Raw genomic sequence first — 13,849 nt, forward strand, 5'->3', positions numbered from 1 at the left:
GGGTTGGTCACTGAATCGGCGAGCCCAATTTTTTAAGAAAACAAATCGATTTGAATCAGGTAGCAATATTAGGTACCTATCGGCCAATATATATTTTTTCTAGTTATGAGCTTGTTATAAAGCTTGTTTAGATTATTAATGTAGGTGCCTAACATAGGTATCCTTTATATTATCTGGCAGTTAATGTGCAATTTGCTGTGGCTCTGTGCTAGCAATTGCTGTAAAGTGCTTACTGAAGTTTAGTAACAGGGCCCTTAAATGTATTTTATAAAAGGCTCCCTGTTTACAAATTCCTAATGTCCTTTAATAGACTCTGTATTTATTTGGAGTTTATTTGGAGTGTTTATTTGGTGGATTAGAAATGTTTGGGAAATGTTTAACTTCCAAAAATAAAATTTGATTGTTCTGCTTATTTCTCTCATAGTGCTCCGATGCCCTTCCTCATAGGAGTACATGCAAGTTTAATGGAGGTAATTTTTTATGCTTCATTCCTCAGTATAATGAATCTGTTATGGATTTTATCAAGTACTTTAAATATTTTAATCATTTTTCTCTAAAGAATAATGTTTACTTATATTGTTCAATTTCTTTAAATATCTTAGGATATTGATATTTGAGATTAATTTTACACTTCAACTAATAAATTTATTGTGTGCATCTACAAAATGAAACTATGTAATATATGAATTTCTGAACTTTTAGCTGAGGGTGATGAAGGAATTTAGTAGGTCTTCAAAGAAATACTGTTTGTCACCTAGTAGAACATACATAGGTAATGATAGCCTCCCGATTGGAACTTGATAGTACATCCCTGGGCTTAACTCAAGAGAGAGTGGGCATTCCTCTTACCTCTATTTTGGTTACGGAAGGAGGGGAGCTCAACTTTTCTTTTTTTTTTTTTTTTAATATACTGTGTATGCCAGATATTGTGTATGCTGTGCCCATGAAAAAAAAACCTGGCAGATCTGTTGGTTTTTTTCAAGTTGGTATTACCGATCCGATTCTGGCATGCAATGTTAGACCATCAATTAGATGGCTGGTTTTAATATTAATGACCTCAGAATCGGAGAATGTACAATCGCATGGAAAACCACAAGGTGAGCCATTTTGAGAATCAGGTTGGCAAATTCGGTTGGTCACTAAACCAGTCAAACTGATTTAGCGATCATCGGTACACGATCGGAGAGTTTTGTGCATCTAGCCCTCAGTGACAAGATGTGAAAGGATTGATGACTACAATTCAGCATGATATGCATGTTTTCCAACTTTCTTTTAAAAGATTTATGACTCAACAGTGTTGAAGATTTCTTGAAATTTATAGGTGTGTGATGGTTGTCACCGATCATATGAAAACTGAGATTGTGAATGACTCAAAATTACGTGAATAAATTAAAATACAGTACCTGCACATTACAATTTGGAAACTCAGCCTTGAGGCCTTGTAATAAAGAGATTAAGCTCACAGATTAGCATACCCTGATTCTAGATTTTAGCTAATGTTACGGAAGTTCAGAAGGTTGATTTTGTGACTCTTAAGACAGTACCATTCTTCATATACATCCATGCAGTTTATAGATGAGATTCTCAGGGGAAAAAGGAAACTTGGGTATTTTAGAACAACAGTTTAATAATGTATAAAAAAATAAGTATGCATGATTGATGAATCTTTGAAAAAATTTACTTTATAAAATTAAATGCATATATTTATCTCACATATTGTAAGTAAAGGACCTTGAATACTGTTAGTGTGCATGATATATTACTCCTTAATTTTCTGTGTTCTTATCTAGATAAGAAATAAGATGTGCCATGCTGGGTCAGAACAATGGTCCATCATGCCCAGTATCCTGTCTCAGGTCACTGGGAAATTGCTAGCATACCCATAAGAATAGCCTTACTGGGTCAGACCAATGGTCCATCAAGCCCAGTAGCCTGTTCTCACGGTGGCCAATCCAGGTCACTAGTTCCTGGCCAAAACCCAAGTAGTAGCAATATTGCATGCTACCGATACAGGGCAAGCAGTGGCTTCCCCATGTCTTTCTCAATAACAGATATGGACTTTTCCTCCAGGAACTTGTCAAAACCTTTATTAAAACCAGCTACGCTATCCGCTCTTATCACATCCTCTGGCAGGCGTTCCAGAGCTTAACTATTCTCTGAGTGAAAAAAAATTTCCTCCTATTGGTTTTAAAAGTATTTCCCTATAATGTTATCGAGTGTCCTCTAGTCTTTGTAATTTTTGATGGAGTGAAAAATCAATCCACTTGTACCCGTTATACTCCACTCAGGATTTTGTAGACTTCAATCATATCCCCCCTCAGCTGTTTCTTCCAAGTTGAAGAGCCCTAACCATTTTAGTCTTTCCTCATATGAGAGGAGTTCCATCCCCTTTACCATATTGCTCACTGTTCTTGGAATCTTTTCTAGTGCCACTATATCTTTCTTGAGATAAGGAGACCAGAATTGAAAGCAATACTCCAGATGAGGTCGCACTATGGAGTGATACAGGGGCACTATAATATTCTTAGTCTTGTTAACCATCCCTTTTTTAATAATTCCTTGCATCCTGTTTGCTTTTTTGGCTGCCGCCGCACATTGGGCAGAAAGTTTCATCGTATTGTCTACGATGATATCCAGATCCTTTTCTTGGGCGCTAATCCCCAATGTAGACCCTAGCATCCGGTAACTGTGATTCAGGTTATTCTTCCCAATGTGTATCACTTTGCCTTTGTCCACATTAAATTTCATCTGCCATTTGGATGCTCAATCTTCCAATTTCCTAAGGTCTGCCTGCAATTTTTCACAATCTGCATGTGTTTTAACAACTTTGAACAGTTTAATGTCAGCTGCAATTTTTTTTTTTATAATTAAATCTTTATTGATTTTCAATTTAAATTCAAGCATAACACTTATACAGAAAGCAATAGTCATAACATAAAATTAATTGTACATCCAATAAAAAAAACATTATTTAACTATTTATCCTCAAGTCTTCGTTCTAGATCCAAGTTTTAGAAATAGCGAAAAAATAAAAGAAAACAAGAAAAAATAAAAAATTTTTTAGTTCAAATATTTTATTAATTTTAATATACAATGTACATTAAGTACAGAAAGAGAAATGTTAACGAGGCAAGATACAGACATGTTGAACATATAAATGAAATGCATACAATAATATCCACGTGATACAACAAGCTGATCTAAGCCTATATATATATAGAAGAGGAATGTCGATACAACACGCAGCCATAGTTACTTAGAGCGTTCAAGGTACAGAGAGACAACGTGACTATAGACCGAAACCAGATCAAAACATGAGCCATAACGTGTGAGAGTTTCTCTTGTGGAGCACAGTTCTTATCTCAATAACTGAATGCCATCATTCAATATTGCAAAAGGTGTGGACCGGGCTCCAAATCTTAGCATAGGAGCACATGGATCTGTGCTTTTCTGCTATAACACTTTCATATTTCACTGTGAGGCATACTGTGTTCCACCATGTAGTATAATTCATCGGGGATAAGTCCTTCCAACAATGTAGTATGTTTTTGAGGGCCAGAAAAAGAAGGGTGTTAAGCAATCTTGCATTATGAACAGGCAGCAGTTGGCGGAGACCATGGTGACCCAATATAATAATGCGCGGATTTATGGGCTCTTGTATATCCAGGATAGAGGAGATGGTTTCCCAAACTTTGCTCCAATAGACAGAGAGGTGTGAGCAATCATAAATCATGTGCATTAGTGTACCCTTCTGGGAGGTACAGGACCAGCACATGGGAGAAAGACCAGTTGAAAGCTTAGAAACCTTTACTGGGGTCCAGTGTGTTCTAGGTAGAAAGAAGAACATAGACTGAAGTACTCCGGCTGAGCGAGATGATCTGAACATGCTAATCCAGATGTTCTGCCATTCCACATCTTTCAACGAGAGGCCCAAGTCTTCATGCCAGGCGTTCATCATGGAGGTTAATGTGGGAGTAAAAGACTTTTGCATAACAGTATACCATCGTGAAGCGATCCCTTTTTTGTTGTTATTAATTAGAGATATCTGCGAAAGTAGATCTGGAGCTTCTTTTAATTTCCCTATATCTTGAAAGAGAGCAGACAAGCAGTGTCTCAATTGTAACCAGCGATAGTGTTGGTGGTGAGGTAGACTATAGTGTGACTGTAAATCCGCAAAGGAGATCCATTGAGAGTTCTTAATTAAGTCCTGAAGAGACCAGATACCACAATTCTGCCACAATTTCCAGTTAAGAGTTCAAACAGGGCAAGGATCCTAACCGTGTCAGTAACTATAGACCACTCTCCATGATTAACGTGGATGCTAAGATCTATGCTAAATTATTAGCCACTAGATTGATTTCTGAAGATCAAACTGGATTCATATCAGGGCGACACTCATCCAATAATACACGCACTTTAACAAACATTATCTCTGTATCTCAATCACAATCTGATAAACTTGCCTTCTTAGCACTGGATGCTGAGAAGGCTTTTGATAGGGTGGAATGGCCATTTCTATTCGCTACTCTCTTGAAATTTGGCTTCCCAGACCGATTCATTCAAATGATTAAGGTGTTATACTATGCTCCAACTACCAGACTACCAGACTATGCATTAATGGTCAACTCTCTGATTCTTTCTGCCCTACGAGAGAAAAAATAAAATTTATAGCAAGATGCTAAAAGCTATAGCACTGAAAATGAGATCTCATAATTATAATATAGGGTTCAAAATATTTCTCCATCCAGACGAGACATTGCCACAAAAGTTGTCAATTGAGATTGTTCAAAGAATACATACTTGACAGAGCGGTAACACACTATACATTTACATGGATGTCTCAAATAAAAGGTAGCCCCCAAAGATGTATCCCCAGATTTCAAAAGAAGAAATTCACAGCAACGCTTCTGTGTCTCCCTTGTAAGATCAGGAAACATCTGTACTTTACAACCAAGACAAACTTTTTGTCTATTTTTAAAGTAAAGTCTTAATAACCATGTTTTATCTAGCGGAAGCACCACAGTTATAATCAGAGTTCCTGATAATGCTAAGTCCTTATCAGAAGTCTCTAATACAATCAGCTGCAAATTTAATCACCTCACTCGTCGTTCCAATTTCCAGATCATTTATAAATAAGTTAAATACCACCGGTCCTAGTACAGACCCCTGCGGCAGTCCACTGTTTACTCTCCTCCATTGAGAAAAAACCCTCTGTTTTCTAGCAGAGCAGAGGGGCATTCTAGAGAGTACTGCAGTTAATGTCACATTTAAAAGACCCAGGTACATGTCACTATAACCTGCTTATATTGTATAGTGAGCCCTCCAAAACCTACTATACCTACATAAAGATGACACCTGCAGGCAAAAGGACTATTGTTGTGGTATACAGGGGTGGGTACAGTAAATTTGGGGTTGGATTTTGGAGGGTTCACCATATAACTTAAGCAGGTTATAGTGACATGTGTACATAGGACTTTTAAATGTGACATTCACTGCAGTACCCCCTAGAGTGTCGCTCTGCTCAGAAGTCTGTGTGACCAGTTTGCTAAGAATGCTGACTGCTTGGCAAACTGGTCACACAGACTTCTGAGCAGAGCATTGCTTGGACATCCCAATAGCTTGAGTTTGTGTGTGTTTTTATTTGGTTATCTTTGTGTTCGAAAATGGTCAAAAAAGATAGACATACTAAGGGTTAAAATGTCTAGATAGGCCATTTTCAAAAAGAAAAATATTTCTGGATATCTTTCCCAAAGCATCCAGACTCAGACTTAGACATCCTATTGAAAACGCCCCTCTACAAATCTGTCCAAACTCTGTAGTACAGGGATGTCAAAGTCCCTTCTCGAGGGCCACAATCCAGTCGGGTTTTCAGGATTTCCCCAATGAATATGCATGAGATCTATTAGCATACAATGAAAGGAGTGCATGCAAATAGATCTCATGCATATTCATTGGGGAAATCCTGAAAACCTGACTGGATTGTGGCCCTCGAGGAAGGACTTTGACACCCCTGCTTTAGTATATCTGTTAAATCAAATTAGAAACATAGAAACATAGAAGATGATGGCAGAAAAGGGCCATGGCCCAAGTCTGCCCACTCCAATGACCCACCCCCTAATTTCTTCCTTGAAGTGATCCCACATGCTTATCCCATTTTCTCTTAAAATCCAGCATGCTGCTGGCCTCAATTACCTGCAGTGGAAGACCATTCCAATGGTCAACCACCCTTTCAGTGAAGAAATACTTCCTGGTGTTACTATGAAATCTCCCACCTCTGAGTTTCAACGGATGTCCTCTTGTTGCCGTAGGTCCTTTAAGAAAAAAGATATCCTCTTCCACCTCAATACAGCCCGTGACATGTCTCCCCTCTCCCTACATTCCTCGAGTGAGTACAGCTGCAACTTACCCAACCGTTCCTCATACGGGAGATCCTTGAGTCCTGAGACCATCCTGGTGGCCATTCGCTGAACCGACTCAATTCTCAGCACATCCTTTTAATAATGTGTTCTCCAGAATTCTACACAATATTCCAGATGAGGTCTCACCTTAGATCTGTATAACAGCATTATAACTTCGGGCTTCTGGCTGACAAAACTTCTTTGGATACAACCCATCATTTGTCTAGCCTTGGATGAAGCTTTCTCCACTTGATTGGCAGTCTTCATGTCTTCACTAATGATCACTCCCAAGTCTCATTCTGCTGCAGTTCTTGCTAAGGTCTCACCATTTAGGGTGTAAGTTCTGCATGGATTTCTGCTACCAAGGTGCATGACCTTACACTTTTTGGCATTAAAACTTAGTTGCCAAGTTGAAGACCAATGTTCCAGTAAGAGTAGGTCCTGCTTCATACAGTCGGGCACTGTGCTTTTGCCTACTATGTTGCATAGTTTGGCGTCATTGGCGAATAATGTAATTTTACCTCGAAGCCCCTGAGCCAGGTCCCTTACGAAGATATTAAATAGGATCGGACCCAAGACCGAGCCCTGCGGCACTCCATTGATCACTTCCAACGTTTCGGAGAGAGTACCGTTCACCACCACCCTCTGAAGTCTACCTCTGAGCCAGTCTTTTACCCATGCAGTTAATGTTTCTCCTAATCCCATTACCAGAAATTGTGTATTTCTGGTAAATGTTGCATGTATATTAAGAAATATATGCATATTTTGTATATTTTATGTTTAAATCTATTTTATTAAACAACAGTAAGTACAACTACAATAATAACCATGGTATGCATTTTCAGCAAACACCCGCGGAGGACTGGACTCTTATGTCCTCCCCGGACCTACCTGACCCCCATCCCCAACAAAGAAAACCCTACCCCCCACCCACCCCTCCCCATCCCCCCACAGAGACATAAACACTTGTAAGCAGGGAACAGCAGAGACAGCTAGAAGCACAGTTTCAGAGGTGGAGTCTATTCAAGACCCGGCTACGACTCTCAGGAGGCAAAATGTTCAAATATGGAGTCCAAGTGTGAACAAAGTCTCTGCTCCGGCGTCGGGAAGAACGTGCCAAACGGGCATAAGTTCATGGAGGCGATTCCTCCAATACCAGAATGAAGGTGGTTCAGAAGACAACCAACAACACAAGATACATTTCTTCCCCAAAATAAAACATTTACTAAGAAATAATTTTTCATATGAATTGTACATGTACAAGAATGAAAAATGGGCAAACAGCATAGACTGCACGGATACTGGTTTTGTATATTTTATAGTTCATAAAGTCTTATCCATAAAGTCCTTTTGTAACAATTTATGAATAAAATCAAATGATTATTTCAGAGTTACATGCAAAGTAACTTGATAGTTCCCTGTCTTATATTTAAAAAATAATTTATCAAAACAATGTAACTGAAAAAGTGGTTGAGTTGAAGCCTAGCAGATATTTTAATGAGGATTAGCACCTTTTGAATAGTGTCTTCAGTCAACACCTTTGTGTGACTGTCCAAGGGAAGCTCTGGCATACTGCTAGTTATTGAAAGTATAGCTGTGTATATGGTTTTCTAGGAGTTTAATACTGACTCTCATTCTTAGCTATAACTCATTCTGTTTTTGAGCAGAAATTTTAAAGAACCTCTATGAGATGTTCATCTGTACTTGAAAGATTAGCAGGAAAAGTATTTTTTAAAAAATTAAAATACAAGCTTTCAGGAAAGAAAGGAAAACCACTCTGAATGAATCAGATTGTTAAAAAACAAACAATCACTGAAACAGTGGTGCTTTATTATAAAAATTGTTGGCTTTGTATATTGCCAATAAAAACTCAACCTATTTTTGGATAAATCTTTATTCAACTTTTATAACCTTATCATATTACAATAATGTATACAACTGAATAAATATCCGATCCACTAAACAGGAAACCCCATCCACCTAACCCTTCCCATCCCTCTACATCATTTCATTAATCCAAATGAAAATAACATTTCACAGCACAGTCTATATCCACATTACAGAAGTTAGTAATCAATAGTTCAGCAAGTCAACAGTGTGAAGCCATTGTGCAACAATGTGAATCCACTGTGCAACTTAGGAGTCAAAGAATCAAAGAAGGGGTATAGAACAGATCTGGATAAAGTGAGTGATCTTTTTAAAGCTACTTCCCAATGCAGCTAATCTTTGCCTGTGCCTGCAAGGAGCCTAAAGAACAAAATGGGGGAATTAGAAGTCTGGGCCAAAAATGGGAGCCTAGACATCATAGAGATCATGGAAACATGGTGGAATGAGGAAAACAAATGGGATATAGTACTTCCAGGGTACAAACTCTACCAAAAAGACAGGACATATCAGAAAGGAGGAGGAATAGCACTATACATAAAGGACACCATTCACTCGACCAGTGTGGATGCAGCAATGACAAATGACCAACTGGAATCATTGTGGGTTAAAATACCAGGAAGAAACGGATCCGAGATAAAGATGGGACTGTACTACCGTCCACCTGGGCAAACTGAAGCAGATGATACAGAAATGGTAGTCGAGCTGAGGCGGGAATTCAAGAATGCTAACACCATAGTTATGGGAGATTTCAACTATCCCGGGATAGACTGGTGTCTTAGAAATTCAAAATGTACAAAGGAAACGGAGTTCCTGGAGGCCATTCAGGACTGCTTCATGGAACAACTTGTCAAGGAACCAACGAGAGGGCGAGCGATTCTGGATCTGATCCTCAATGGGCTGAAGGGACCTGCAAAGGGAGTGGAAGTAGTGGGACCGTTAGGGAACAGTGACCACAACGTGATTCAGTTCAAAGTGGAAATAGGATTACCAAAGGGAAAGAAAACCAAGGCAACAACGCTTAACTTCAAGAAAGGGAACTATGATGCCATGAGACAAATGGTGAGAAAGAAGCTCAGAAACAGCTCCAAGACAGCTCAGACTGTGGAGCAAGCCTGGTCCTTATTTAAAGACATGGTAAATGAGGCACAAAACTTGTATATACCCAGATTTAGGAAAGGATGCAAAAATAACCCGGCATGGATAACCACGGCAGTTAAGGAAGTGATAGGAGATAAGAAAAAATCGTTTTGAAAGTGGAAAAAGGGCAAAACCGAAGAAAATTGGAAGGAGCACAGGAATGTCACCGAGTGGTCAGAAAAGCCCAGAAAGAATACAAAGAGAGACTAGCCAAGGAAGCACAAAATTTTAAGCCATTCTTCTGATATGTGAAAGGAAAGCAGCGGGCGAGGGAGGAGGTGGGACCTCTGGATGAGGGGGACAGGAAGGGAGTGGTGAAGGAGGATAAAGAGGTGGCTGATAGACTAAACATGTTCTTCTTGTCGGTCTGTACAAAAGAAGACACATCCAGCATGCCAGAACCGGAAAGAATCTTCAAGGGGGATCAAGAGGGAAAATTATCATGCATGGAGGTAAGCCTCGAAGACATACTCAGGCAGATAGATAGATTAAAAACTGACAAATTTCCGGGCCAGACGGAATCCACCCGAGAATACTGAAAGAGCTCAAAGATGAAACAGTGGAGTTACTGCGGCATATTTGCAACCTATCCTTGAGAACAGGGGTAATCCCGGAGGACTGGAGGATAGCGAATGTTACACCTATCTTCAAAAAAGGATCTAGAGGTGACCCGGGGAACTACAGACCGGTGAGCTTGACCTCACTGATCAAGGAAAGTATCAATGAGCATATAGAAAAAAATAATCTGATGAGAACAAGCCAGCATGGTTTCTTTAAAGGAAGATCATGCCAAACAAACCTACTACACTTCTTTGAGGGGATAAGCGAACAATTGAACAAAGGTGACCCCATAGACATCATATATCTAGATTTCCAGAAAGCCTTCGACAAGGTACCCCATGAGCGCCTACTGAAGAAACTGTGGAGCCACGGGGTGGAAGGGGACGTGCACAGATGGATCAAAAATTGGCTGGCGAACAGGAAACAGAGGGTAGGAGTAAAGGGACACTATTCTGACTGGAAAGGGGTCACGAGTGGTGTTCTACAGGGGTCAGTGCTGGGACCGCTGCTGTTCAATATATTCATCAATGACCTGGAAATAGGGACAAAGTGTGAAGTTATCAAATTTGCTGACGACACAAAACTCTCCAGCAGGGTCAGAACTGTTGAGGAATGCAAAGAACTGCAGAGAGACCTGAACAAACTGAGTGAGTGGGCAAATAGATGGCAGATGAGCTTCAATATAGAGAAATGTAAAGTCTTGCACACAGGGAAAGGGAACCCCATGTATAGCTATACGATGGGAGGGAGGGTACTGGGGAAAGGCAACCTAGAAAAAGACCTGGGGGTATTGGTGGATAAAACAATGAAGCCGGTGGCGCATGTGCAGCGGCCTCAAAGAAAGCGAACAGAATGTTGGGCATTATCAAAAAAGGTATCACTACCAGAACGAAGGAAGTTATCCTGCCACTGTATCGAGCGATGGTGTGCCCGCATCTGGAGTACTGCGTCCAATTCTGGTCGCCGTACCTTAAGAAGGATATGGTGATACTCGAGAGGGTCCAGAGGAGAGCAACAAGGATGATAAAGGGCATGGAGAACCTTTCATATGCCGAAAGGTTGGACAAGCTGGGGCTCTTTACCCTGAAAAAGTGGAGGCTTAGAGGGGACATGATAGAGATTTATAAAATCATGAAGGGCATAGAGAAGGTGGAGAGGGACAGATTCTTCAGTCTAGCAGGGGCAACAAAAACAAGAGGTCATCCAGAAAAATTGAGAGGAGATAGATTCAAAACGAATGCTAGGAGGTTCTTCTTCACTCAGAGGGTGGTGGACACCTGGAATGCACTTCCAGGAGAGGTGATAGGACAGAGTACATTATTGGGGTTCAAAAAGGGACTGGATGACTTCCTGAAAGAGAAGGGGATAGCAGGGTACAGATAAAGGGTTACTTACAGGACATTAAATAAATAGAGTATAAACATCTTAGGTAAGGAGCACTTACAGGTCATGGACCTGCCACGGGAGCAGACTGCTGGGCACGATGGACCCCTGGTCTGACCCAGCAGGGGCAATGCTTATGTTCTTATGTGTAGTAAATAATGCATTTGATTTCTCCACAGTAGCAAAGATGGAGTTTCAGATTGAATCCATTGCAACAATATACAGGATTGTCATTCAAATCCTCTCTGGAATTATTGTAGACAATTTGTTATGATAAGCGCACAGGTTCACGGTTTCACAGTGGTGAACTCAATTTTAAGATTGAATGTGATCTCTTTCTCTCCTCCCCTCTCTCCTTTATTGAATGAATGATTCTCTTTTTACGGTCAATTACTATAGTTCCTCTTTTTATTCATTTTATATATTTTAATGTAATTAACTTGATCTTCATCATATTGGAGAGCAATAGAGGGAGTGAGCCAAATTTGTGAGTGCAGAAGGCATGCTTACAATTGCTCTGTATAGTAAATTCTACTTAAGTTTTTAGATTTAGGAAGTGATCTTTTTAATGCAGAAAAGTTTAATTAAAAACCATGAAATACAGAGGCCCTTTTACTAAGCTGTGTCAAATGGCACATTGCCAAGCAGGAGCGGAGGGCGGCTGCTGCTGCCCAGTCCCACTGGACCACAAAGCAGACTCCTGGGTAGGTTCTGCGGAGGATCAGACTCTGTGGTGGGCAGAGGGGGTGTGAGATCAGAACTAGGGGTGACAGGGGGATTTGAAGGGGGGGGGGATAAAACTTAGGGGGTTGGGAGGTTTGTGCTGCCATAGCAGAACTCTATATATTTAACTCAGATTTGTGCCTGCACTGCATGAATTTTGGTTTAACTGATAGTGAATGTGACTGTTGTGCAGATTAGAGGGATTCAAGTCTTTTTGTGCCAACATCTGCTATGATATTGTATGCTGTGTCACTCCATCTAACATGGTTCCATGTGGTAAATGCAGACCCTGCAAAACCTACCCAAATAACTTCCTTTGAGTTAAAACTGAAAAGAGGCATGGGTTAAATCCAAAACTTTTCTCTTCCCTTTTTTTATGTATATGTCAATGCTTGTGACAAAATTCAAGAAGAACACAACCAAGTTGAGATGAAGATGAAAAATCAATGCGCTCTATAGGTGTTCACAACAATAGTAGCTTTATTGGTGCAAAACAACTTTTCTCTTTATACAAACTGACTTAACACAGATCATGTTTCGGCCACATAGGCTTGACTCAGGAGTCTAGAAGTTGATGTACATCAGTTATTCGAGTACTTTGTGAACAGAACTAGCCGATAAACATTCACCGAGCCATATGATCAAGGCTGGAACTTGAACAAAAATAACTGCTCAAATTTAAAAGAAATGTGTATTGTGACTGAAGATTGCCTATTATTGTTGGATATCACATTCATATCATCCGAGTACAGATCAGGGAGGGGGATGGCATCCTATAGAGGAACTTGGCAAGTAAAATGAATAATTACTAGATGTTGAGTGTGAGACTATTGGGCAAACTGGATGGACCACGCAGGTCTTTATCTGTCATCATTTACTATGTTACTAGTTAAATGGACATTTCCTACAATGGAGAAGGACATACATGTGTTGTACATTTGAGTGTTTGTTTCTAGATTGAATTTCTCTAGAGGCATGTACAATATAGCGTGAAGATTTTCTTTCTGGTATTAGGATAGAAATATGGATCCATTTACGTGCCCTACAAAAGCAATGCTTGATTACTTTATAGTTCTATTCACCGTTGGGTGTAAGAGCATACATCCCTCAAAAAGCTTTCTACTATTTATGAGCTAATAAATGGCAACTAAATTTCTGCACAGCCACTAGTCATTAGGCTCGTTATGGGAGATGCATTCAGCACCCTTACCTCCCACTCCTTCATTTCCCTCTTTCACCCCCATAACACATATGTCATACATGGGACATTAGCCTGATTACTACTAAGTTAATAAACGTTCCTTTAGAGAACCTCTCTCTCTTCTTTTGCATTCTTAGTACTTTAAATAGGCTTTTTTTTTTTTCTTTCTTTCTTTCTTTTTTTTATTTGTAGGGAGGAGAACGGAAGGTTTAGTGACTCCAGCTTGGAGTCTGAATTCTGAGACTTGAAATTGAATTCACTGAACAGCAAAGACTAAAGGACCACTCATCCTCTGGACAAAGCCACTTCTGTTTTGTAGCAGACATATTAAAGGCAAATTCTCATGCTCAGTGTTCGAAGTAGCTTATTGTCCAGCCAGGTAAAAGTGCCTGTCTGTCTACACAATAAGCCACCTAGAATTGTGAGCATAAAGGTTTCTCTTTGAATGAAGGATCTCACAGTTAAAACACTTAGGAGTTTCTCCTGCAATTTAAATAAGAGCTTTTTGTTAATTATTGTTATTTATATTTTAGGCTTCTTGTTCAGGAATTCTTGCTTT

General features: G+C 39.8%; 1 protein-coding gene across 4 annotated transcripts in view; it reads left to right on the forward strand.

The window, feature by feature from the left end:
• DENND1A (DENN domain containing 1A) overlaps positions 1 to 13,849 on the forward strand; it is a 994,598-nt gene that overhangs the window by 507,089 nt on the left and 473,660 nt on the right. For all 4 annotated transcript variants that reach the window (XM_033960659.1, XM_033960660.1, XM_033960661.1 and 1 more), the window contains one exon: positions 425 to 470. In XM_033960659.1, coding sequence (XP_033816550.1) covers positions 425 to 470 — 46 coding nt within the window. The remainder of the gene's footprint in view (positions 1 to 424; positions 471 to 13,849) is intronic.

The sequence above is a fragment of the Geotrypetes seraphini genome, chromosome 10 (genome assembly GCF_902459505.1).
Source record: "Geotrypetes seraphini chromosome 10, aGeoSer1.1, whole genome shotgun sequence".
Classification (NCBI taxonomy): domain Eukaryota; kingdom Metazoa; phylum Chordata; class Amphibia; order Gymnophiona; family Dermophiidae; genus Geotrypetes; species Geotrypetes seraphini.